Source organism: Ictidomys tridecemlineatus, chromosome 8 (genome assembly GCF_052094955.1).
Source record: "Ictidomys tridecemlineatus isolate mIctTri1 chromosome 8, mIctTri1.hap1, whole genome shotgun sequence".
Taxonomy (NCBI): domain Eukaryota; kingdom Metazoa; phylum Chordata; class Mammalia; order Rodentia; family Sciuridae; genus Ictidomys; species Ictidomys tridecemlineatus.
The window spans coordinates 114896640-114921637 of record NC_135484.1 but is presented as its reverse complement, the minus strand read 5'-3'; the positions used below and the strand labels follow the sequence as shown (position 1 = coordinate 114921637).

Genomic DNA, 24998 nt, shown 5'->3' with positions numbered 1-24998 from the left:
TGGCTTCATATTTTGAGTTCCAAAGATGAAAAAAATGTCTGAGAAGTTGCTGAGTTGTACAGAATAAAAGTTTCCAGGTGTGCCTTACCTGCAAATAGATCAATGCTATAAGGGTGAGAGTACTTGTAACTTAATCCAAATCAACCTCACAGCAGTTGTTTTTAATTTAGACCCTCCAGACACAGGATTTATAGTTCCCATGACAAGTCACCTATGATAAGTTCTTTTTCTGCTTGTTAATTTGCTGGTCTGCTGAAACAGGGCAAGGTATGAAACAAGGTCAAAGGATACAAAACATTACCATGCATGCTGTGCTCCAAATATCAGCAGGAGTATTATAGCCAGATCCTATCAGAACTTCCAGGGAGCGATATTGCCTTGTTTGAATGTCTTCAGTAAAATGTTTGTGCTGAACAAATAGAAAGGAAAGAGTGTTTTAAAATTCATTTATTCTAAAAAGCAACAAGTCAGGATTACTTAATAATGAAGATGAAAATAAATTCTCTTTAAGTTTTTCCCCAAAGTTTCCATTTAGCTAACTTTTCAAGTATCATTTTGAAGCTATTACCAAACAATCCTTAGCCTTACCATATGCTATTCCAAATTATTTTTGTACCAGATGACAATAAATTTAATATAGACAAACAGATTTAGGAAATAACAATAGCTTTATAAGAAATGAAAAATTGTTAATCCAAACAAAAATTATGTTGCTCATTTGTCTAGAATTAACAGACTACTTCAACAAATGAAACTCAGATTCAACTCAAACTGTCTTAGCTATGTTTTCATTATGAAAACTAAAAGTTGGGCTGGGGTTGTGGCTCAACAAGAGCACTGGTCTAGCAAGTGCAAGGCCCTGGGTTTGATCCTCAACACAATAAATAAATAAATAGATAGATAGATAGATAGATAGATAGATAGATAGATAGATAGATAGATAGATAAATAAATAAAAGGTATTTTCAAAAAACCAACAACAACTAAAAGTTGTAGGTTTTAAGACATTTATAACCACTCATACCACCTATAAAGAATTCTTCATTCCTGTGTACACCTTTAATCCCTCAAAATAACATCAAATATGGCTGGGCACAATGGCACATGTCTGTAATGCTAGCTACTCAGAAGTTTGAGGCAGGAGGATCCCAAGTTCAGGGCTAGGCAGAGCAACTTATTAAGACCCTGTCTCAACAACCAAAAAGGGCTGGAAATGTGGATCAGGTACAGAGTAGTGTGATCCCTTCATGTGCATAAGGCCCAGGGTTTGATACATAAGAGTCATGTATGAATGAAAAAATATATATAGGACTATACTTCAAAATAATCTGGTCTGAGTGTTCATTATTCTATTTTATTTCTGTCCATGTTTGAAAATTTTCATAATTAAAAATTAAATGAATAATAAGAAAAGTTTTCTTAGTTTCACCTATATAAAGGAAAAAAATTCAAATAATATTAGAATAAAACAGGACGTTATTTTTAAAAATGAGAGAATTAAGCTGGTGCACACCTATAATTCCAGCAATCCTATTGACTTGGGAGGCTAAGGCAGGAGGATTGCAAGTTCTAAGCCAGTTTGGGCAATTTAGCAAGAACCTGTCCCAAAATAAAAAAAAAGGCTAGGGATATATGTCCCACTAAGCAACCCACACAGAACAAATGAAACAAGAGAACCAAATAACTCTTGTAGAGTGGAAGTATAATAAGAGAAATAAGAAATAATGAGATCTATAAGAAAAAATCTTTAGGGGGGTGGGGAGGAAATGAAAGAAAATAGGAGAGGAAGGTAAGAGATGAAGAGGACCTATGTAAGAGTTTTAATATTTGTATAAAGGTATTTCAGAAGTACAGAATGGACACTAAAGAGGAGAATATAATATAAAAGATTCAAACCCAAAGAATTAGTTTCAAAATTCAAAGTACACACCAAATCTTTAGCCGAAGAGATGAAAATAGTTTTCTAGTGAGGCTCATCAATATAAAATAATATATTATAGACTTCTGCAAGGGAAAAAGCTTTCATAAAAAGATGAAGATTCAGGGTGGCATTGGTTATTAGCAGGAAGAATGGAAACTAAAAGACAATGAATAAATTTTGACAAATTCTGAAGGATAATTACTTTTAACCTAAAATTCTTTAAACATAGTCAACTGAATGTAATACCAGAATAAAGACTACGAGACATTCAAAGTCTCCCCTAAATCTCGTACTCTTTCTTATAGCTATTGTACTCTACCACATAATTGTCACTGCTGCATTTACATATATTCACAAGTATTTCATGTATAATCATTTAGTAATAAATGACTTTTAAGTAATACCAGCACAATTTTTTTTTAAAAGAAGCTTCTCATACTGGTTATACCCCACTTTAAAAAAAATTATTTTCTAATTATAGGTAGACACAATATATTTATTTTATTTTTATGTGGTGTTTAGGATCGAACCCAGGACCTCACACATGCTAGGCGAGTGCTCTACCTCTAAGCCACAACCCCAGCCCTGCACCTCATTTTTTTTACAAAAAAATTTGGCATAAAATGTATAATGAAATATGGTATTGAAGAGGTCTCAAGTCCTCTGCAAAAAAAAAAAAAAAAAAGGATAGCAGACAGCTGATAAACAGGGGCTATAAAGACAGAGAAAATAATAAACTATAGGATGATGGTGAAGGGAAATACAAATGGGCAACCCAATCAGATGAACACAGATTAAGACTCCAGGTTCCAGGACAGAGCTCTTTAGGAAAATTAAGCTGAAATAATATCCAAATGTATCTGTCCATATTAAAGCATGAGTATTTTACATCACTGGATAAAACTATAGAGTTGAATTAAGTGATAAATATTACAAAGAAAATTAAGCAAGCCAAATAATGCAGAAAGAAAAAGGAATCCCAATAATTTAAGTATAGAACATTCATCTAGGAAAAAATGATATGACATTTGCAAGATGGGGACTGGGGTAGTGGTGATAGATGGGGTCCTATTTTCCAGAAAGAAATAACAGGTAGAATTGGGGGGTGAAGGGGGGAAGACCTACTATAACTGTGTTATTTATTATTTATATAAAGGTAAATACATCATGAGAGTGAAAAACTGGCAAAAAGAATAACACGTTTTAAAATCAAAGTCTTTATAATTGTCTCTAAATTGTGTACATGCATACCTGATAACCAAAACACAAAAGGTGTAATAATTTCTTAAAAACAACACCACCACCAAGCTCTTTAAAAATTATGTAAAATTTCATTACTGGGTACCAGTCATTGATATGCTAAATAGATTACTGAAAAGTGAGAGCTGAGCAGAATCCAGCAAGGTAGAACACTGTGTCCTAGTGTCCAGTTCAGAGTATGTGCCAATGCTGAATGAGTAAATGGGTGAAAAGAATATAAGGTCATTTTAGTAAAGATGATATAAAAAGGAAGATATGCATGTAATAGCTGAAGAGATTTATTCTTCTGTAATAAAAGGGACAGGAAGCATTATACCAGAACGAAGAAGTGTTACACATCAATAAGCAAGCATGCCAAGAAAGTGTTCCAAAGACAAAGGCAAAAAACTTGAAATGGGGTAGGCGGGCAGAAAGGTGACAACATTTGATGTTTGAAGAGTGTGGTATTTGTTAGAACCAATATTATTCGCTAAGATTCATTTACTATTTATTGAGCACCTACTATGTATCAGGCACTAAGTCCTATGGATACAGCAGTGACTCCAAAAAATCTTTGTCGTGGTAGGACATATATTTCAGGAAAAGGGACAAATATAGAGTATCAGGTTGTGTTAAGTACTACGGGGGGAAACTGAAGGGACAGAGGAAGAGCGACTCATGAGTGGTGGTTTGCTAATTATGTTTGTGTAGGAAAATATGGGAGAAAGCCAAACACAGTGTGGGAGGGACAGTAAGTGCTCTTTGCTTAGTGGTATTTGGACCATAGAACTTTGGCATTCATTCTGAGTAGGACCTCAGAATGAAGGTTTGGAGACTATCTGAAACTTGAATGATTACTCTGATAGCTGTGCTACCAACAACATAGAAGGCAAGTGTAGCAGGAGGAAGAAAGTGAGGGAGGTTAGAGCACTTACTACCAGTCATATAGGTGAAGCTCTGGGTGACTACAAGAGTAGTATGGAAGAGTGATTCTAATTACTTGGAAAGCTGTTCAATCTTCCTATCAGTCAGCACTCAGCTCTAGCTTTATTTCTTCTAAAATGTTTTAACAATATTCTAGAATAAAGACTGGAAATGGGATCCTCTTGGATTCTGGATCATTTCCTCTTTCGTTTTTGAGTAGTCTTCATTTACATTGAAACCATTCTGTAAGTAATATGGCACTATATATCTAAAAGCCTTAAAAAAAAAAAAAATCACCTAATTTTTGACTTGGCAATTCTACCTTTAGGACATGTCCTAAAGATAACTATAAACAGATTCATGCAAAAGATTATCAATCACAAAGAGCTGTCAAAAATGCTTAAAGACATAGGGAATACTATGTAACCATCTGATTTAATATAAAAAGCATATTAAGTGAATTAAAAGATCACAATTTTTAAGTTAGATTGCAGTCTTGAAAAAAGAAGTTGGGTGGAGGGAGGTTATGAACACAGCCATTAAAGGTATGAAAAGAGAATAATAGTGATAATACAAGATTGCCCAGGAGTTCATCTTACTGAATGTGGGTGATGGGTAAACAGGTGGAGGTTGAGGGTGGATTGTTCATTATTTTATTATTTTTCCTATTTTCATAGATATATCTGAACTTTCCAAAAAAAGGTTTAAAAAAATGTGAAACTATATTTACTAAAATGTTAAGTGATGATATGAATACAGATGTTTTATTTTCCCATAACTAAGTCTAAATTCTTATTCATTCCAAGTCACTTCAAAACATAGCACGAAGACAAGTTTAACTTACCACCCAACAGGCGTTTCCAAGATCAGCAATCTTCACTTTGAGTTTTTCTGCATTTTTTGGCTCAAGGGGATTAACGAGGAAATTTCCAGCAGTGGATTTTCCTACACACAACAGGCACTGTCAATAAAACTATTTAATGAACAAAAAACCCCAAAGGGCTCTAATGATTCTCTCCAAGGTAAGAGTTAAACAGGCCCTCAACTGGCAACCTATAATAAGTTTTCTAAGACAAAAAGAACACAGCAATAACTTCTATTTCTACAATTAAAACCTCTGTGATCAGAGCACCAAGTGAAATATTCTGAAGCCCATACACAACCAATAAAATTAAAAGTTAGCTAGTGCTTTACATATTAAAGGGAACTTGGAAACCTGCTGTAAAACTGTAGTTACAAAAACAATGGTACTTTTTAGTCTAGAAATCATGAATGTGTTGTGCAGGGGAGAAGTGTTGGTGTATCTGCATGGATACCTTTATTGTCCAGTGGTCCATTATGTTCCTGCTCTTGCTCATCTTCACAAGGTATCTCTGCCCGAATGCTTTCTTGAAGTTGGCTGATGTCCTGTTCACCAAATGACTGGTCTACATTAGAGGAAGACTGGCACACCATGGTATCTGACACCTCAGAAGTTACAGGTGTACAAGAGTCTGTTTCTTCATTTGTGCTGCTGTCTCCATTTTGGGAGCTTAGGAGACTAGGTTCCTGCTTCAAATTTTGGACACCACAGTCATTAGCATTATGCAGATCCTCTTTAAGCCTCAATGTTTCTTTATTACTGTTCTCAGTATAATTTACGATTTCAATTATTCCATTGCAATTAATTTCTGCTGCACCACCCTCTACACCAGGTTCCATAAGTGTCTGATCCTGGCCAATGGAACTTGACTCTTCTAAGGAACAAACAAACAAAACAGGACGTATGTGTATGTATGTGAGTGAAACAACAATTTCTCACAAGATTAAACATTTCTAGAACTTATACTGAGTGACATAAAAACATGATTAAATATCTAAAACCTATTTATGGAAGAAGAAAGATCTTTTTATCCTTACCCAATGACTAAACAAAGTCTATGCTCTAATTCCTGAGAAAAATTAGAAATTACATTTGTATGTCACCTGCCTAACGTTTATGAAAAGATCTAAATCCTTATAAGGACACTCCCAGAGATGTACTTATATATGAAACCACTATATTATATAACAATGATATATTAATGTTAAATTGTGCCATAAAGTAATTTTTGTGATGCTCTATTTATACCAAGTTTTTCTTGGGTCATTTTATTAGATGGGTTCTCTTTCAAGGGTCTTTCAACAGGACTCTCTGAATCTTCTTGCTTGTTAGGTCTTTTTTGCCCAGGGCCCGACTCTTTCTCCATTTCCTCAATTTCCTGCATTCGCTTCTCTAGTAATTCTGCCTGGCGCTTCTGCTTCTTCTTCAATTTCTTCTTCTTATTCTTTGACATTTTGTCAGCCTGGGCGGAGATTACAAACAGATAAAGCCTTCAGGTGGCTAATCCATTATCCCTAGTTGGAGATAACTGTTAACTTTAAATACTTCCTAATTATATTTCATTCTTTCCCTAAGATTTTCCAATAATTTAAAAGCTGCAGTTAGGAGTGGTTGTGCAAGTCTGTAATCTCAGCAGCTCGGGAGGCTGAGGCAAGAGGATTTCGAATTCAAAGCCAGCCTCAGCAACTTAGTGAGACCCTATTTCTAAATAAAATATAAAAAGGGCTGCAGATGTCGTTTAGTGGTTAAGCACCCCTGAGCTCAATCGTTGGACCAAAAAAAAAAAAAAAGAAAAGAAAGAAAGAAAAGAAAAGAAAAGAAAACCACCAGCAGATATTCTTATGAAACCACACAACAAATCTTGGTCTTTTAAGTGGTCTGTGGGGCTAGTTTACTCTCGGACACTCAAATTTATAGAAGCATCACCAGTACAGATTTGCTGAAGATGCATGGGAATTTGCTGAAGAAAATTACAGAAGCGCAGGAATATTTTCTCCCTTGGTTTCCAAACTCTGTTTAAACAGAGACTATCCATAAGAGAAGAATGCATGCCTACAGCCCATTGATCAGAATTAAATATAGAAACCCCTTATACTTACTGGTTTAGGTTGGGGAGCAGTACTGACTGAAAAGAAAAGAAAACCAAGTAAGAATTCTAGTAGTATTTAGGAGGCAAGATACCCAACCAAAATGAAAAGCTTTTCTTGAACAGTCTATTGTTTTTAAGGACTTCATTAGAAACCACATTATCCTTATTTTTAAAGAAAACAAATAATGCATACAAAAGTTGCCAAACCTTAAAAAAGTTAAAATGAATCCTTTCCCAGGTAGCATTAATACACGCAAAGGGCTAAGTCCTAATTTCTGGTTTCCACTATTAATGCTGCTAAAATCATCTATTTTCCCATTCCCACACACTGTTTAAAATAGAAAGTGACAAGTAACAAGCACCTCATCCCCAACCTGCACTTCCACCTCCAAATTCTTTCCCCTTGGAACTTGTCAATTTTAAGAGTGGGGGAGAGGGGCCTAGGTGACACCAAGAACTACAGTAATTTGCTATAGAACATATTATAAATAACAGTTTAATTTAGGTAGGATATTTAGTCTTTCTTTTAAAAAACATTTATAAACACGGTAAAAAAACACATAATGAAAAATGTATCCTCAATCATTTTTTTAAAAATATTTATTTATTTTATTTAGTTTTCAGCGGACACAACATCTTTGTTGGTATGTGGTGCTGAGGATCGAACCCGGGCCGCACGCATGCCAGGCAAGCGCGCTACCGCTTGAGCCACATCCCCAGCCCCTCCTCAATCATTTTTAAATATACAGTTCAGTAGTGCTCACTATACCCACATTGTTGTACAAAAGAACTCTAGAACTTGTTCACTGTGCAAAACTAAACTCTTGTTTTAACTTCTTGTTTCCTCCTTTTTTGCCCTTCCTTTAAAGAAACTTTATAACTGTTGTTTGAACCTGCATATCAAGAAAGTTCCTCAAATATGACTGAGCTACTAAAATGGAAAAAATGTTCACAACCATAATTTATTCAACATATACTATTCCGTGGCATGCTCATAAATGTATCAATGTGAAATTTAATCATGGTAACTCTTGAAATCAAGTCAGCCAGCCAAAGTCTCCCAGTCAATGGTGAAACTAAGATCAAAGTCTCATCCCAGTGCGTAAACCCAAGGTCTTAGCTAGGTGCAGTGGTGCACACCTGTAATCCCAGTGGCCCCAGAGGCTGAGGCAGGAGGATCACAAATTCAAAGCAACAGTGAGGTGCTAAGCAACTGAGACCTTGTCTCTAAATAAAATACAAAATAGGGCTGGGGATGTGGCTCGGTGGTCAAGCACCCCTGAATTTAATCCCCAGTACCACCCCTCTACCAACCCTCCCCCAAGTTCCTCTGCAGACCACAAATCCACAAGTGATCATGTAGGATCATGGTAAGCAGTAGCACAGCAAAAATGGTCATCAAATAAAAGAAATAACACCTTTATACAATAATACAAATTAGCTATTTTAATATATAACATGTCTGTAAGAATCTCTGAGGAATAATGAGAAAAAAGTCTCCTGAAGGTTGCTCTGTTTCTTAAATATTTTACAGTTAAATGATCAAATAGTGTCTTATTAACACCTTGGCAATAAACAATGGTAGAAATTTATCTAAACTTCCAATGAGAGCAAAGCCTCTCTTTGCCCAATATACCTGCAGATCCTGAAGGTGGAGGAGCTCCAGATCGCTGCCATTCCGTTGCTTCTGCGGCCAGCCTCCGAATGTACTGCTCATTCACTGACAACAAGATGTTTTCCGGTTTAATGTCAGTGTGGATAATTCGGCACTTTGTATGTAAATAATCCAGACCCTGTAACACCTGAATGAGAATACAGCAAATTTGTAAACACAATATAGAAGATTGGTCTAGATTTCCAAGTTTTATAAAGCTAATTCTATTTGGACATAATCTTTAATTAGGTAAATTATAAAGACTGACAACAAATATTCAGCATACCCTTTAACTGTTTAAGTATAGGTAAAGGAGATTTAGATATTTTCAATAATTACAAACAAGATAGACACAATACACCCCACGGGCTGGGAAAAAACCCTTAATTTTAGCAATTAAAAAACCCTGATTTTTAAAATAAAAATTCTATTGGGAATAAGAACACCTGATCTTCAGCAATATTTGAAAAATGACCACATAGCAAAGAGAAAGAGACATACTTGCTGAATGATTTTTTTGACACAAGGCAGTGGAAGCCCCTGATAATTGGACTTGATGATCCACTTGAGCAGATGATGTCCCAAAACTTCAAACACCATGCAGATATCTAGGAGTTCATTAAGGAATAAAAAGGAGGCACAAGAGAAAAGGGCAAAACAAAAGATTCCACCACAATGAAAATGTTACATATTATTTTCTTTTGATACAAAAAGTTACAGAGCTTGATTGTCAATATTCTGAAATTCCAAGGTCTACTGCTAAAAAAATCCATGAAAAAAGAGCTAGTTTCTTGATAAAAACTATAAATATTAATATACTCAGTGGTAAAAAGAAATAAAACCCACACACACAGTGCAAGCACTAAGCTAAAGCTATTGAGGAGTTTTAGGCAAAGCAGTTTTTTCCCTAATATAGAGGGTTAATAGTTCCTACTATCAGAGTCTCAAACTAAAACAAAACAAAACCTGAATGATTCCAAGGCATTATTAGATATCAAAACTAGAAAAAAAATGTCAACCTTTTTTTCTTTTTTGTTTTTTTACAATGCTGGGGATTGAACCCTGTGCAGGCAAGCACTTCCATTGAGCTATAGATCTTTAGCCCAATATTTTGTTTAAAAAAATAGAAAACTGACTTGATTTATGCTTTATAGTTTATAAACTAACCTTCATCCTAGTGCCATCATGTGTACTCTTTATATTCAAACATTCTCATCACACCACAGACCAGGAATACTCTGAGCCTACTCTTTGAGTGTGTATGGCATTATAGAAATTTTGATAGTTTCAGTTGTTGTCATCTTTTTTTTTTTTTTGGGTGGGTGGGTGGTACTAGGGGTTGAACCCAGGGGCACTAAACCACTGAGCCACAACCCCAACCTATTTTATTTCAGGACAGGGTCTTTCTAAGTTGCCCAGGCTGACTTCAAACTTGTGATCCTTCTGCCTCAGCCTCCTGAGCCACTAGGATTACAGGTGTGTGACACTGCACTAGGCTTATGTTGATGTCTTCTATCCTCATAAGTTTCAACATACATTAAATAGTCAAGACATAAACATAATATAGTAATAACCCACTGCCGCAGTCTGGCTGGGCACAATTCAGGAGCCACTTATCAAAAGAAACTAACTTTATTTTTAGAACTAGAAACGCCAAACAAAACAGCTCCTCAGGAAAAAACCCTCAGAGCCCAACTGCCACCACCGGCTTCCACAAGCCTCTCACCCCCCACACCAGCCTCTCCACCTCCCACAATCCTCATGCTTTTGAGGCAGATTGGCTGGGTTTCATGGGCGGAACCAAAGAAGTCCCCCAATGAGCAGCTCCATGGAGGAGCCAATCAGCTAGATGTTGCTGGGGCTGCTGTGAGCCAATCATCAGCCGGCAGCTGGAAGTTTGCTGGCAGCTGGAAGTTTGCTGGGGCCCCTTTGGCTGTGGCCCCTTTGGCTGTGGCTCTCAACAACCCACTGTCCAGGTATTAAAAAAAATTTTTTTTTAGTTGTAGAAGGACACAATGCCTTTATTTTTAAAAAACTGTAGATGGATACAATACCTTTATTTTATTTATTTTTATATGGTGCTGAGGATTGAACCCAGCATCTCATGTGTATAAGGCAAACACTTCACCACTAAGCTACATCCCAGCACAGATTTTTGTTTTAAATAATATTTGCAACTAAAAGAAAGCCTAGACTGATTAGAAAAATGGCTAGATGCAAGGCTACAGGACAGGAAAAATACAGGATGAGCTTAGCACACCTTGCTGTGCCAAACAAGGGAATTTAAAAAAAAAAAAAAAAGGGAATATTTTGAAGAGAATGCAGTTGCCAAAGTGAGGACTATTTTGAAGAGTAAAGTTATGAGTAACAGACTAGCTAAAAATAGCCAGGTGCAGTGGCATAAGCTTGTAGTATTCCCAGAAAACTGGGAGACTGAGTCAGGAGGATCGCAAATTTAAGACCAGCCTGGGCAACTCTGCGAGAACCTGTCTCACAATTAAGATGAAAAGATGTGAGCTGCAGTTGTGGCTAAGTGGTAGAGCGCTTGCATAGCACGGGTGGGGCACTGGGCTCGATCCTCAGCACCATATAAAAGTAAATAATTAAAATAAAGGTATTGTTCACATCTACAACTAAACAACAACAACAAAAAGGATGTAGTTCAGTGGTAGAGCACCTAGTTCAATCCCCAGGACTGCCTGCCCCTCCCACAAAAGAGTACATATACTGATGTTATTTTAGTGTGAAAGGGGCAGAAAGGAAATGTCTTCTTTAAAGACAGTCAAATGATAAATATACAAAATATGATGGAAACAGAAAAATCATCATTTTTATAATCACTATAATAATACCAGGTTCAGGTGAAAATCAATGATACTACTATGTAAAAGACTTTTGGGAAAATGATTGTCACAGTATCAAAATACCACTTCACAGATTAATTATAAAAGGAACGAGGTATTTTTTTCAAAACAGTGAATTTAATAAGGCACTGCCTCAAAGAGATAATCAAACTTAGCACTACCAATGATAAACACAAATCTGCACTGTTTGCCCTCTGATACAATACACTTGAGAAGAATAAGACATTATCTATCATACTTGACAAAACTGATTAACTGAACTAATAATCAGACAAATCTGAATTATGAAACAAACTAATAACTAGCCTAAATTCTTAACCAAATAAGAAAAAAAAAAAAAAGGTTAATGACATGAAAGGATGGTTAATGGGACATGACAAATCAAAACAACATGATCAAATCTCAAGCTACTGTAATGAACCCCCCCCCAAAAAAGACAAAATATAAAAAAACAGCAAAAAACTCTGGACACTGGGGAACAAGAGCAACAATCCCTGAAAAGAAGGAAACAAATGAGTTAAATTCTAAGATTGCCCCCACTATACTGCCTTGACACTCTCTAGTCACCCTATGAGTTGAGTAGATCGAGCTGAAATTCTGGGGAGACAAGGAAGCTATACAAGGCATCAAAGAGGAGAAAGTTATAGAAGAGAACTTGGGAATTTACAGAGGGTTCCCTTCAAGTATTGTGAAGAGTACTAACAAGTGCATGTATGTGAGGAAACTAACAGAGGCAGAGAGGAAAAATAAAATAAAGGCTTTGTGTCCACCTACAACTAAAAAATATTAAAAAAGAAAAAAGAGAGAGAGAGAGAGAGAGAGAGAGAGAGAGAGAACTGTCCCAGGGCATTGGGTAGAGTATTCAGGAAGGTCTTGACTCAGTAAAGAGGAATGTTTAGCTCTAAATCAAGCACTGTGCACCCAAGAATGAAGGTCAAGATTTATAGGAATGCAAGCTTTCCAGCAGTCAACAACATGTTTGGCATTATCTTTAAACCTGTTTTACATTATCTTATTATCATTATTCTAGAATTGCAGGAAAACATATCCAAAATTACAATAACTCATTAAAGTACAATGTAAAAAATGAATGGGATAAATGGCAGATAAGAATAAAAATAAAATTAGTGAGTTTAAAGCTACAACAATTGAAAACATTCAAAATGAGATACATGGAGAAAAAACAATCCAAACAACCAAATTTTTTTTTTACTCAGCCACAAGAGTAAGCTGTGAGAGAAATCTCAAGCAACCCCCCAAAAAAAGGGAGGGGAAGAAGGAAGGCACTACTTTTTGCAACAAATCAAGACATCATAAAAAAAATAATGGCAATGATTAATTCAGTAGCAAAGCATAACTCTTGGCACTTAAGATTCTGGATGCCATTTCTCACAAAACAGAAGTAGAGAAATGTTTGATTCTAGAGGAAATGTACAAAATAAGCCTGGAACATCCTGATGAGCCAGATAATAAAGAAAGTGCCAGGCTGGGGTTGTGGCTCAGAGGTAGAACACTCACCTAGCATGTGAGGCACTAGGTTCAAACCTCAGCACCACATAAAATAAAAATAAAGATATTATGTCAACCTATAATTAAAAAATAAATTTAAAAAAACTGCCAAAGAGCTCATGTGGATCCTAACTCAAAACAAACTAACTAACAAAACACAAAACAAAACAAAACAAAAAACTAGAGAGGGTTCTGGTGGAACAGGAATCCACCCCAGTAACCTATTTCTCTCCTAGGTGTTGCATTGGCAGATTCCTTCTGATGTAATTATTTGAAATTCTGGAAGTATACTGAAAGCTTTCAACTTCCAAGGGAAGACTTGGATGGTAAATGGTGGTTGATTTTGGTCAATTTCAGCACAGTAGCAGCTACCATTTGCCTACTTTCAGACCTGTGGAGGTAGCCCTGCACATAGCTTGCAGGAGGAGCCAGGGTGCACAAAAAGGATGCTGAACTAAACATCAAGGATCTGTTCTTTGACCACAGCTTTTAATCAGAGAAATGAGGTATAAAAAGATATACTTTTACACCTCTAACTGCTTCAAGCCCCTGCCATACCAAGTGACTTAGAGATTTAAAGGGTCATTGCCCTTTTCTTCATCTTCATTTTTCTGATTCCCCTTTAGAAGCCAGACTTAAAGACTAGAATGTATGAGAGCAATTGCATACATTGAAAAATTGACTATGCATTCCCAGAGAAAAGTACAGGCTCTCCAAAAAAACCTAAGACCATTAATTACGTTTTAGGCTGATCCTTCAGAGATTTTTGTGATAGTAAAATCCAAACAAAAGCACAACAAACCCTGAAGAAGGGGCAGAATCTGATTTATAGAGTTACCATGCAAGAGTCAATGTCCAGTTTTCAACAAATTGTAGCTTATCTGAAAGAAACAAAAACTGCTCCTAAAAAAGACCTGATGGCAAATCTATTAGATAAAGTCTTTGAAACAACTGTCTTAAAGATGCTCAATGTGGAAAAAAGTCAAGAAAGTGATGTATGAACAAAACAAGTTATCAATAAAGGGAAAGAAATAAAGTAACCAAAAAGAAATTTGGAGGTCAAAAGTACAAATGAAACGAAAAATTCACTAGAGGAATTCCAAGGCAGATTTGAGCAGGCAGAAAAAAGAATAGGCAAACTAGAAGACAGGGCAATGTTAATGATATATTGAGTCTGAGGAACAGAAAGAAAAGATAAGAGTATAATGAAGTGGCCCATTTGTGGCAGTCTTAGAAGAAAATCAGAAAGGGACAGAGAGAATATTTGAAGAAATAATGACTGAAAAGTCCCAAAGACACAAACATAAACATCCAAGACACAAATATAAACATCCAAGGAGCTCAGAGAACTAAAAATAAGATAAACTCAAAAAATCCACATCATAGGACAAGCAAAAATAAGATCCACACCAAGGTATATTATACTCAAACAAGAGGAAGAAAGAATCTTGAAAATTGCAAGAGAAGAGATCTGTCACATGTAAGATTATCAGCAAATTTTTCATAAGAAACTTTGGAGGCTAGAAGGCAGTGGGCCAATATAGTCAAAGTGGTGAAAGAAAGACTGTCCCTACTTCTAGCAAAACCATCTTTCAAAACTGAGGGAGAAAAAAGATGGGTACGGTGACTCACACCTGTAATCCAAGTGGCTGGGGAGGTTGAGGCAGGAGGATGGTGAGTTCAAAGGCAGCCTCAGCAAGACCCTATCTCTAAGTATCTAGTATCTCTAAATAAAATACAAAAAGGACTGGATATGAGGCTCCTGGGTTCAATCCCAGGTACAAAAAAAAAAAAAAGTGAGAGAGAAATTAAGACAGTCACATACCAACAGTGAATAGTGGAATTTATACCACTAGAGTCCTGGAAAGTAAAATGAAAGGACAGAAACTCAAAAGCCATATGAAAAAATAATGATCTCAAGGTAAATACACAGGCAATTATGAAAGCTAGTATTACTGTATCTTTGGTTTATAACTCCACATTTTGTTTTTTACATAATTTAAAGACCCTTTTTTTCTTTCTTTTTTCTTTTGGTGGTGCTTGGGATCAAATCCAGGGCTTCCTGCATACTAGACAAGTGCTCTCCAACTAAGCTACATTAAAAACCACTATTCTTCTGAAGGAATTACTAGTTTTTATTTGGGGGAACATAATATATAAAGATAATTCTGTAACACCAATAACCAAGGAATGAGCATGGAGCAAATTAAAGTAGTTCTGTATGATAGTGAAGTTAAGCTCGTATAAATTCAAAACTGTTCAAAATGTTCAAAGATTTTAGGACAGCAAATCTAATACCTGTGGTAACCACATAGAATAGTCTACACAAAAGGAAATACAAAAGGAATTTAGATATTTTGTTACAAAAAAATCAACTCACACCAAAGACACTGCAAGAAAGTTATAGTGATGGATGTTGTAATGCTTGTACAAGGTTAAAATATATTTAATACATTAGGAAAAAAATGAGAAAAGAAAGCATGAAGCACTTGGAGAAACTGAAACACTGACTCTCTGACTAGAGAAACTTGATGATAAGAAACTAGTCTTCTTTTTTGTTGTTCAGGTTATAATTTTTGAGATCCCTTGTCTTTTAGAGATACACTCTAATAAGATTGGTTATGAGATAAATGCTGTAATGGGTAATGGATCTGTGAGGATTTATAAAACTATTCTACTTATTTTATATTTGAAATTTACCAAAACAAGTTTTTTTAAAAAATGCAAACTGCTTAAAACAAAAAAGATAAAAAAATTTTAAGTCCACCCCTTCCCCCAGCAGTACTGGGGTTTGAACCCAAGGGTGCTCTACCACTGAGCTACAGCTACAGTCCTCTTATTTGTTGAGAAAAAACAAATTACAATTTGACATGTTTTAATTTTGTGAAATAAAAATCGTGACATATTTAGTAGCTTAAAAAAATGGATAGAAGAATGTCATAACTGGTTATAGATCAAAATGGATGAGTCAGATAAGTTGGGTGAAAGAAGATTGACATGACAAGTCAGAAGAAACAGTAATAACTAAACTCAAAAATAATACATTAAAAAATATATCGAGGGAGCTGGGGTTATAGCTCAATGGTAGAGCACTTGCCTCACACATGTGAGGCACTGGGTTCGATCCTCAGCACCACATAAAATAAATAAATAAAGATGTTGTCCATCTTTAAAAATATATAATATATATTGAGGAGCTGGGAAGAGTGTCACACCTGTAATCCCAGTAGCTCAGGAGGCAAAGGCAGGAGGATCTCTGAGTTCGAAGTCAGCCTCAGCAAAAGCAAGGTGCTAAGCAATTCTATGAGACTTTGTCTCTAAATAAAATACAAAATAGGGCTAGGGATGTGCCTCAGTGAGTTCAATCCCCGGTACTCCCCACCCCAAATTGAGGAGAAGGTGTGAAAAAAACAACAAAAGGCTAATAACATCACTGAGTAAAGCCATGGTTAGGATCATGAAAATCAAAGGAAGAGTAGTAATGCAGAAGAAAGGGGCCAGGGGAGAGAGAGAGATAAAAACCGGAAATACTGAGGAATGATATTGGCCAAATTATACTGTTACACTGTGTGCATGTATAAATATATAACAACAAATACCATCATTATTTCCAACAATTTGCACCAATAAGAAATACTGGGGAAAAAGAGCCATGTTTAGGGTACACTAAGAATAAGAGGAGTTAGCAACAGAGATTAAGTACATAGTTTAAAATTAAAAAAAGGCATCTTGAAGACTTAGGTGTATAAGTAGCCAATAATGACTCACTGGCTTAATGTCATTATATAGATACCAGCTATTATTCTTTATTAATTCTTCTTAATGGCCATGGAAATAGAATTAACTTATTTAATACTGAAGTCAATACTAAGTATCTAGTTCAGGATCTTTTATATTTTAATATGAGAAAGAAGAATGATCTAGAAAAAAGCAGTTTTCAGACACAAAGAAAACTGCTGTTATACAGCTTCATCTGTAGGTGTGCTATGCTGTGAAAAGGGATAAAGACAGGTGAATGACATAATCAGTTAACCCTTAACACAACTCTGAGTAATATCTTTTTAAATTTCTAATAGTAGCAAATAAAGCAGTAGCAAAGACAGCTGGGAGATATGCAGGAAGAAGAGCAGAGAGAAATGGCTAAGTACAGGGGAGAAAAATAATTAAAAAGTCAACAGAAATCACATAGTAATATTTCAAAAATACCTTAAACTTGAAATTCAGATCTATTGATGATTTTTTTTAAAAGCCTTCTTCTTGAGGCTGGGGCTGTAGGTCAGTGGTAAAGCGCTTGCCGTGCATATGTGAGGCACTGAGTTCAATCCTCAGCACCACATAAAAATAAAGTTACTGTGTGTCCATCTACAACTAAATAAATATTTTTTAAAAAAAGACTTTTTCCTTATAGTTCAACAAAGGTCCTCAATATTACTAAGGAGAATATGTAGAATATTTCTATAGTTTTACTTGTTATTTTACCAAATAAGTAAAGAAATCTGGCACAATTTGACAAACATTATAAAACTGAATAACAAGACAGAATCTAATGGCTATCATGACATCCTGCATAGATTTTATATAACCTTTTTATTACTTTGAAACCACACACACACACACACACACACACACAGAACCATCTACACACTCTCACGCACACACATGGAACCACCTACAAAGTATCCACAACAGGTAAAATACTGTTTTAAGATGAATGTCAGCGATTTTACTTAGCAATCGTGGGTTTCTGATTTGTACTTCTCTAAGGGAATGATTCAAAACTTCAGAATGATAAGCCTTTTCACATTAATACCTCTTCTTTCCTCATCCTTTCTTCCTGCTTATCTGTCCAAACCTCTTTCCACAGGCACATGAAACTACACAGCCATTTGTATCCCATCTCAATAACAAATACAAAACCCCCACCAGTTAATAAGAATGTGTTCAGAAAAGCTAAACAGACATGAAAAACAGAATGATGTATGACATCTCTTTCCTTATGCTTCGCTTGTGTGCATATTACTATGAAATGAACTTGGGACCCGAGGCATGCCAGGCAAGCACTCTACCACCAGTTATAACCCCAAATCTTTTAAAATTTTATTTTTGAGACACGGTGTCATTAAGTTGTCCAGGCTGGCCTCAAATTTGTTATGCTTCTACCTCAGTCTCCCTAGTAGCCATCACTCTTGGCTTCCTTATCCATTTTTAGGTATCTACTTAAATAATTTTAGATTCTCCAATCTGAATTTTTCAGATTTTGAAAAATCTGACAGGCTTTCTTAACCAATAACCTTTCAAGTAGCTCACTGCACATCAGATTGATCAGTTAACTTATGAGGAAAATCAGGGGCCTGGGGCTGTAGCTCAGTGACAGAGCGCTTGCCTAGCATGTGTGAGGCACTGGGTTCGATCCTTAGCACCACATAAAAATAAACAAACAAAATAAAGGCATGTTGTCCATCTAAAATTAAAAACAAACAAACAAAAACACATAAATAAAGAAAATCAGTTAAGGTTCCCTCCAACACTAAAATTCTAAAAATCTATATAAAACCATTTAATAAGTCAGTTTTTCCATTACAACAGAATGCAAACAATCATATTCAAAACAAAAGCTACATCTGCAGTCTCTTATATTAAGATCTGGTGAAAAAATAAAATCATGACTTAAAATCTTATTTATCTATTAGTTTTCACACAAAAAAAATTAGTTCCCCTAAAATTTCTGTGATAGTTGATAAAGATCATAGAATATTTATTTAGTAACACAAAGCTTTTTTTTTTTTTTAAAATGGTTCCTTTGGATTTGCTTTGATTTTTCTAAGATGGAAACCCAAAAGAATATCCTGAAAAAGCATGCCACACAAAAATAGACATAAATCAGAAAAGTTCAATAAAAGAAGGTAATTTTATATTTTATTTACTAAGAAATCACATAAGTGCAACTTGTACAAATCCAGCTCCTTTCTCTGAGATAAAGTCAATTCCTGATTTATTTAAGAATAAGTTCTTAAAAGGATACGTGTTCCATTAACTCCTGATATTTTAAAGTCATCCAGTAGTTGAACGACCATTTCTCTATTTGGATCATTAGGATCTGAATTGCGAACCTGTACAAAGGGAAGAGACAATATTCATCAAGAGGTAAAAAGCACGGAAATAAGCCAAATGGTAGAGGAAGAATACCTGTAGCAACCCAACTCCAAGAATGGGCTCCTATAAATATATACACTTATTTTCTAATTCAACTATTTTGTGACTTGAAGTGCTGCCTCCAAATCAACTGCTGGTTACCAAGTGTGAGGAATTAAGGAGCTTTCACAGGATTCAAATCCAAAAACTTTCTTAAATAAACAGTACAGTAGGGTTGGGGATATAGCTCAGTTGGTAGAATGCTTGCCTTGCATGCAGAAGGCCCTGGGTTTCATCCCCAGCACACACACACAAAAAAGAAACAAACAAACTAAATATAGTACACTGAATTGCTTTTGGGGACATGCTCCTTATTCTCATCATAAACTGGCACATTGCCTTAGAGATTTCCTGGTCCAACATTCATAAAATGAATGAAACACTGAGGGGCAGAAAGAGAAAAAAAAAAAAAAGAAGTGATAAAGAAGATACCAGGATAAAGATGAAACAAAATCTAGGTTCTCTAATTTTTATCACATTGATTTCTTCTTAATTTGTAACAAAATGATAATTTTTTTGGATAAAATCTGCTCAAGTTTCCAGGTTAAGATGGAATTAATGAATGCAGTATTTATTTTTTATGTTACATATTTTAAAACATAAAATAGACGTTCCAAATGTAATCACACAACTTTCCTTTTAACCACAGTAGAAGACATAAATATTTATGGCATATAAACCATGCTCAATAAAGTTTTATTTGTTTGAAAAAATTTTAGGGTGTCTGTGTGTATCGGAAGTATTCTTACCATGATCTGGTATACAAAATATGCTCAATAAAGTTCAGTTTGAAAAATTTTAGGGGTGTCTCTCTGCGTAGGGAGAATTCTTACAACAGCATGTCCTAACAATTCCCAACTACATGACTAGAATGTGCAAATATTGTCCTCTTCCTCTAAACTTCCTTAGGCTATCAGAAGTACACTAAAAATTTTGCCATGTTAAAGAGTCTACCACTTAGTATCTTATAAAACTTTATAATTCATAAATATAATACTCACTGATTTCAGCAACCGGATTTCATCTAGAGCTGTTTCAGTATAATGTTCAGCACTTTTAACTACTTTCATTGCCACAAACTTCTTCCCTCTAAGAAACAAACATAAGCAATTAAGACTAAACATGCTGCCCTCAATTTTTTGTTTTGGTATGGAGGATTGAATTCAGGGGCACTTCAGTCTCACTGAGTTGCTTAGCACCTCACCATTGCTGAGGCTGGCTTTGAACTCTGAAACCCTCTGAACCCAGCCTACTCTCACTTTTGGAAGCTAAGATTTTATTATAACTGAGACACAGTGAACAAATACAAATACTTATTTCATATTTCCCTGTAGACAAAAGTAGCTTGAGCTACTTCTGTGGATTGCTTATAACTATTAAAGGAACTGCCCAGATTTCATTTACAGGAAGAAAATAATCTATCCTCAGATAACCTGTCGCTGAATCTTTTCTCTAAGCTAAACCTACCTTCTTAATAACCCCCTGAATTTCAAGTAAAACCAAGAAACTAGAACAAATAAGAGGAAAAGCCTCATCAAATCAGAATTACTGCGTATACATCTATATGGCAAAAGTTAAAAGGATAAAAGCTATACCACACTTTCCTGTAAGAAGCCAGAAGAGGGCTGAGGATGTAGCTCAGTTGGTCAAGCGCTTTCCTTGCATGCACAAAGCTCTGGGTTTGATCCTCAGCACAAAGAGAGAGAGAGAGAGAGAGAGAGAGAGAGAGAGCGCGCGCGCGCGCGCGCCCCAAAAGGAATACTTGGATGAAAACAAAATGACACAAGCTGTGTGCAGTAATTCATGCCTATAATCCCAGTGGCCTGGAAGCCTAGGGCAGGAGGATCACAAGTTTAAGGGCAGCCTCAGCAACTTACCTAGACCCTAAGCAATTTAGCAAGATCCTGTCTCCAAATAAAATATGCAAAAGGGCTGGAGATGTGGCCCAGAAAAGACAAATATACAAACACACACACAAACACAAATATATATATATATATATAGTGAGGTACATAGATAGCAATTACTGTCTCATCAAAGATAGGGACTCAGCCAGGCGTAGTCACACTGAGGGATTTTTTTTTTTTTTTTTTTTTGCCCCAGTGATGTTTTGTCTAAGTATTGAAAATGTGACAAAAAAGATTCAGTTAAAAGAAAAATTGGTTTTGGTCTATAGGATGTAAAACACTTTATAAAATAAAATCTTGTAAGTCATAAAAGTAAATAAAAGATGATTTATGCTTAGCTAAATAGTCAATGTTACAGAGGTATTTTTATTGTCTATAATTTTTATAAAGAAAAATTTTAAGTACATAATTGACCAAATCTGTTACAAAAATAATTTCACAAAGGTTGGTCTAACATTATCCAAAAATTTAACAATACTTGCGTGATAAGACAATTATTAATTTATACCCAATTGAATATTTGGCAAGACTTTGAATTTGGGAGCTCCAAGTATTTTGCTGATAGTAATTTAATCAATCTCCTGTGCCCAAGGTGGGGAAGAATATATATTACTGATTCTTGATGACCAGAAACGTGATTTGTCCAAGAACATAAAGATTACTTTTCACCAGACATGGTGGCACACACCTATAATCCCAGTGGCTCGGGAAGCTAAGGCAAGAGATCACAAGTTCAAAGCCAGCCTTAATAAAAACGAGGAACTAATCAACTCAGTGACTCCCTCCCCCTAAATAAAATACAAAATAAAGCTGGGGATGTGGCTCAGTGGTGAGTGCCTCCGAGTTCAATCCCTGGTACCTCCCTGCCCCCCAAAACGATTACTTTCAACAACAAAATTCTGTTCAGGAAATCTGTCTTTAAAAAAAAAAAAAAAAAAGCCCCTAAACTCTACCACATATATATGGAAAAGAAATCAACCAACCAATCTAGAGATAGACAGACTGAAGCCCAGACCATCTCTGGGAAATCAGACAAAAACATGGAGGCATCATTTAACTAAATTTTTTTTAAGGACCAGTAAAACTTACTGAATATCCCATGATAACCACACTGTTGAGAAATGTCCCCAGCCCAACTTTCGGATTACATGATATCTCCCATTGAACAGATCTCCGATTTTCACAAGATGATAACCTCCTGGAAGGAAAAAGAGAAAGAGTATAAGAAGAACCAGGATGAGAATAAAATAGTAAGAAAAGGTAACTTATATCCCATTTTTGAACATTTATATGCCTTTTATCAAAAGTTTCTCCTATAAAATCAATTCAATAGAAGAATACCTTATATGTCAAATTAGCCACACAATATTATTGAGTTTATGTTACAAACAAATCTTAAGATTTTTAAATTTGTTTTAATTATACAATCATCAAATACATGAAAAAAATGCTCATCATCTCTAGCAATCAGAGAAATGCAAATCAAAACTACTCTAAGATATTATCTAACTCCAGTCAGAATGGCAGCTATTATGAAGACAAACAACAGTAAGTGTTGGCGAGGATGTGGGGAAAAAAAGTACTCATACATGGCTGGAGGGACTGCAAATTGGTGCAGCCAATATGGAAAGTAGTATACAGATTCCTTGGAAACCTGACAGTAGAATGTATTATGATATATCATACATAAATGGAGTACAATTTCTCACTTTTCTGATTGTACATGATGTAGAATCTCACCAGTTGTTTTATCATATATATACATAGGATAATAATGTCTGATTCATTCTACTATCTTTCCTAGCCCCATAAAATCTAGTAAGATTTTAAATTGAGCAAGTGATGCAAAGAACCCCATCCCCAAACAAAAATAAGATTTTGTATAAGGTCATTTTTGCCACTCAAAAACCCAACAGATTGGGGTTGGGGTTGTGGCTCAGCAGTAGAGCACTCACCTAGCACATGGGAGACACTGGGTTCGATCCCCAGCACCACATAAAATAAATAAATAAAATAAAGGTATTATGTCCAACTATAACTAAAATATGTATATATATAAAATGTGTGTGTATGTGTGTATAAAACCCCAACAGATTTACTTAAACATAATCTATTTAGAGGTTCAGCCTCAGGATATTTCTTAGGAAAGAGAAGAATAATGAATTCTATTAATTTAGCTGAAAAGTAGAAAATAGAAGGACCTACTTTTCTAAATAAAAACAAACAGGAAGGCCTGAGAAAGCTGCCCAAAGTGGCAGGAATCAAGATATTTTAACATTTATCTTTGCTTGCTAAGAATATGAACTAAGCAAGCAACTTCTTATCCTAGATAGTACAATATATTTGGTTATAAGTTCCCACCCTCAAGGATCCTGAGAAATCTCACCAAGAAACAGAAAAGATAGAAGCAATCTGATGACATAGTTTATGTACCTGTGATTCCAGTTTAACTTATCTAAGCAGTTATCATGAAATGAGAAAAAAGTAATAAGGTATTTAAAAAAGTATACACACACATATATATATATATACATATACACACACCAAAATATTATACTTGTTTACAGCACTGAAAACAGCTTTTCTTTATTTATTTTTTTTAGTTTTAGGTGGACACAATATCTTTATTTATTTTTACACGGTGCTGAGAATCAAACCCAGTGCCTCATGCATGCTAGGTGAGTGTGCTACACTTAAGCCACATCCCCAGCCCACAGGTTTTCTTTTCTATTTAATATATGTCTGAAAATTTCTAAGGCGATATGTACTAACATTTTACAAAAGAAATAAACATTTAATATAAAATTTGACTTTGATGCCTTATATCAAATCAAGAGCAAACACTATTCCTGTATCTTTAAGAAAAGGATGCAACAAGCAGAAAGCATTAAAACTGTGCTTATTGTGATAGACAAAATATCCAAACGAGTAATGGGAAATCTTACCGTGTATCCCCTAACAAACTTACCTTTACAATAATCATTAGGGTCTTCCTGCTCATCATCATCAGATCCTAAAATCTCTTCTTCCTGCTCTGGTATATCACTCTCCGAATGGGGAGCAGAGCCTCGGTGTTGAGTTTCAGATCTAAGAAATGACACAAATACATTTATTCCATATAAACCGAAGAGGGCTTGAAGAAAATATCGTTAGCAACCCCCTCCAATTTTCAGATAACATATAAAAAAAATCTTATCAAGTAGGAGCCTAAAAACCATAGCTATAGCTTTACTTTGTGTTAGGAAAAAAACTAGTTTTTAAAGTTAGTTCATACCTGATAACTAAATAAAATTTGGAAAATATACAAGAGTACAAAGAGGAAAAATTACCTGAATCTTAATGTCTAAATATAGTCACTGAGAAATTACTGATTTTCTTCTAGTATTGTTGTAAGTTTATAAAAACATTTATCTGTAATCATATATTGCATAAACATTTTGTTTCCTGCTTTTCCTATTCTATCTTTCATTATTTTTAGGTAATCTCTTAAATCTTAACACAGTTCAATCAGAAATACCACTATTTACTTTGGCACATTCTAGTTACCTGAACATTTAACTTTTATCTGATTTTTCATTACTAAAAATAAAGGTGTTGAATATTTCTGGATGTTTATTCTGTATCTCTAATTATTTTCCTAAAGTTAGACTACCAGATAGGGGTCAAAATATTCCCTCATTTGTAAAAATAACAAATAAAATGTAGAAATGCTGGAAAACACTTGTTTAAAGGCACCCCTAGTCTGAACAACTATTAACATTTTGGGGCTTTTCCCTCTACGTCTTGGCCATGAATACTTTTTCTTTTTTTTTTTTTTTTTTAGTTGTTGATGGTCCT

At 35.2% G+C, this 24998-nt stretch overlaps 1 protein-coding gene across 5 annotated transcripts in view; it reads right to left on the bottom strand.

Annotated features, from left to right (window-relative positions):
• Positions 1 to 24998, bottom strand: part of Srpk1 (SRSF protein kinase 1) — a 68414-nt gene that overhangs the window by 16376 nt on the left and 27040 nt on the right. For all 5 annotated transcript variants that reach the window (XM_078020125.1, XM_021721959.3, XM_040282559.2 and 2 more), the window contains 11 exons: positions 24130 to 24248; positions 22251 to 22359; positions 20256 to 20343; positions 19085 to 19172; positions 9191 to 9297; positions 8672 to 8837; positions 7046 to 7071; positions 6195 to 6408; positions 5401 to 5820; positions 4929 to 5029; positions 302 to 409 (listed from right to left, as the gene is read on the bottom strand). In XM_078020125.1, the coding sequence (XP_077876251.1) occupies positions 302 to 409; positions 4929 to 5029; positions 5401 to 5820; positions 6195 to 6408; positions 7046 to 7071; positions 8672 to 8837; positions 9191 to 9297; positions 19085 to 19172; positions 20256 to 20324 (1299 nt within the window). In that variant the 5' untranslated portion in view covers positions 20325 to 20343; positions 22251 to 22359; positions 24130 to 24248. The remainder of the gene's footprint in view (positions 1 to 301; positions 410 to 4928; positions 5030 to 5400; positions 5821 to 6194; positions 6409 to 7045; positions 7072 to 8671; positions 8838 to 9190; positions 9298 to 19084; positions 19173 to 20255; positions 20344 to 22250; positions 22360 to 24129; positions 24249 to 24998) is intronic.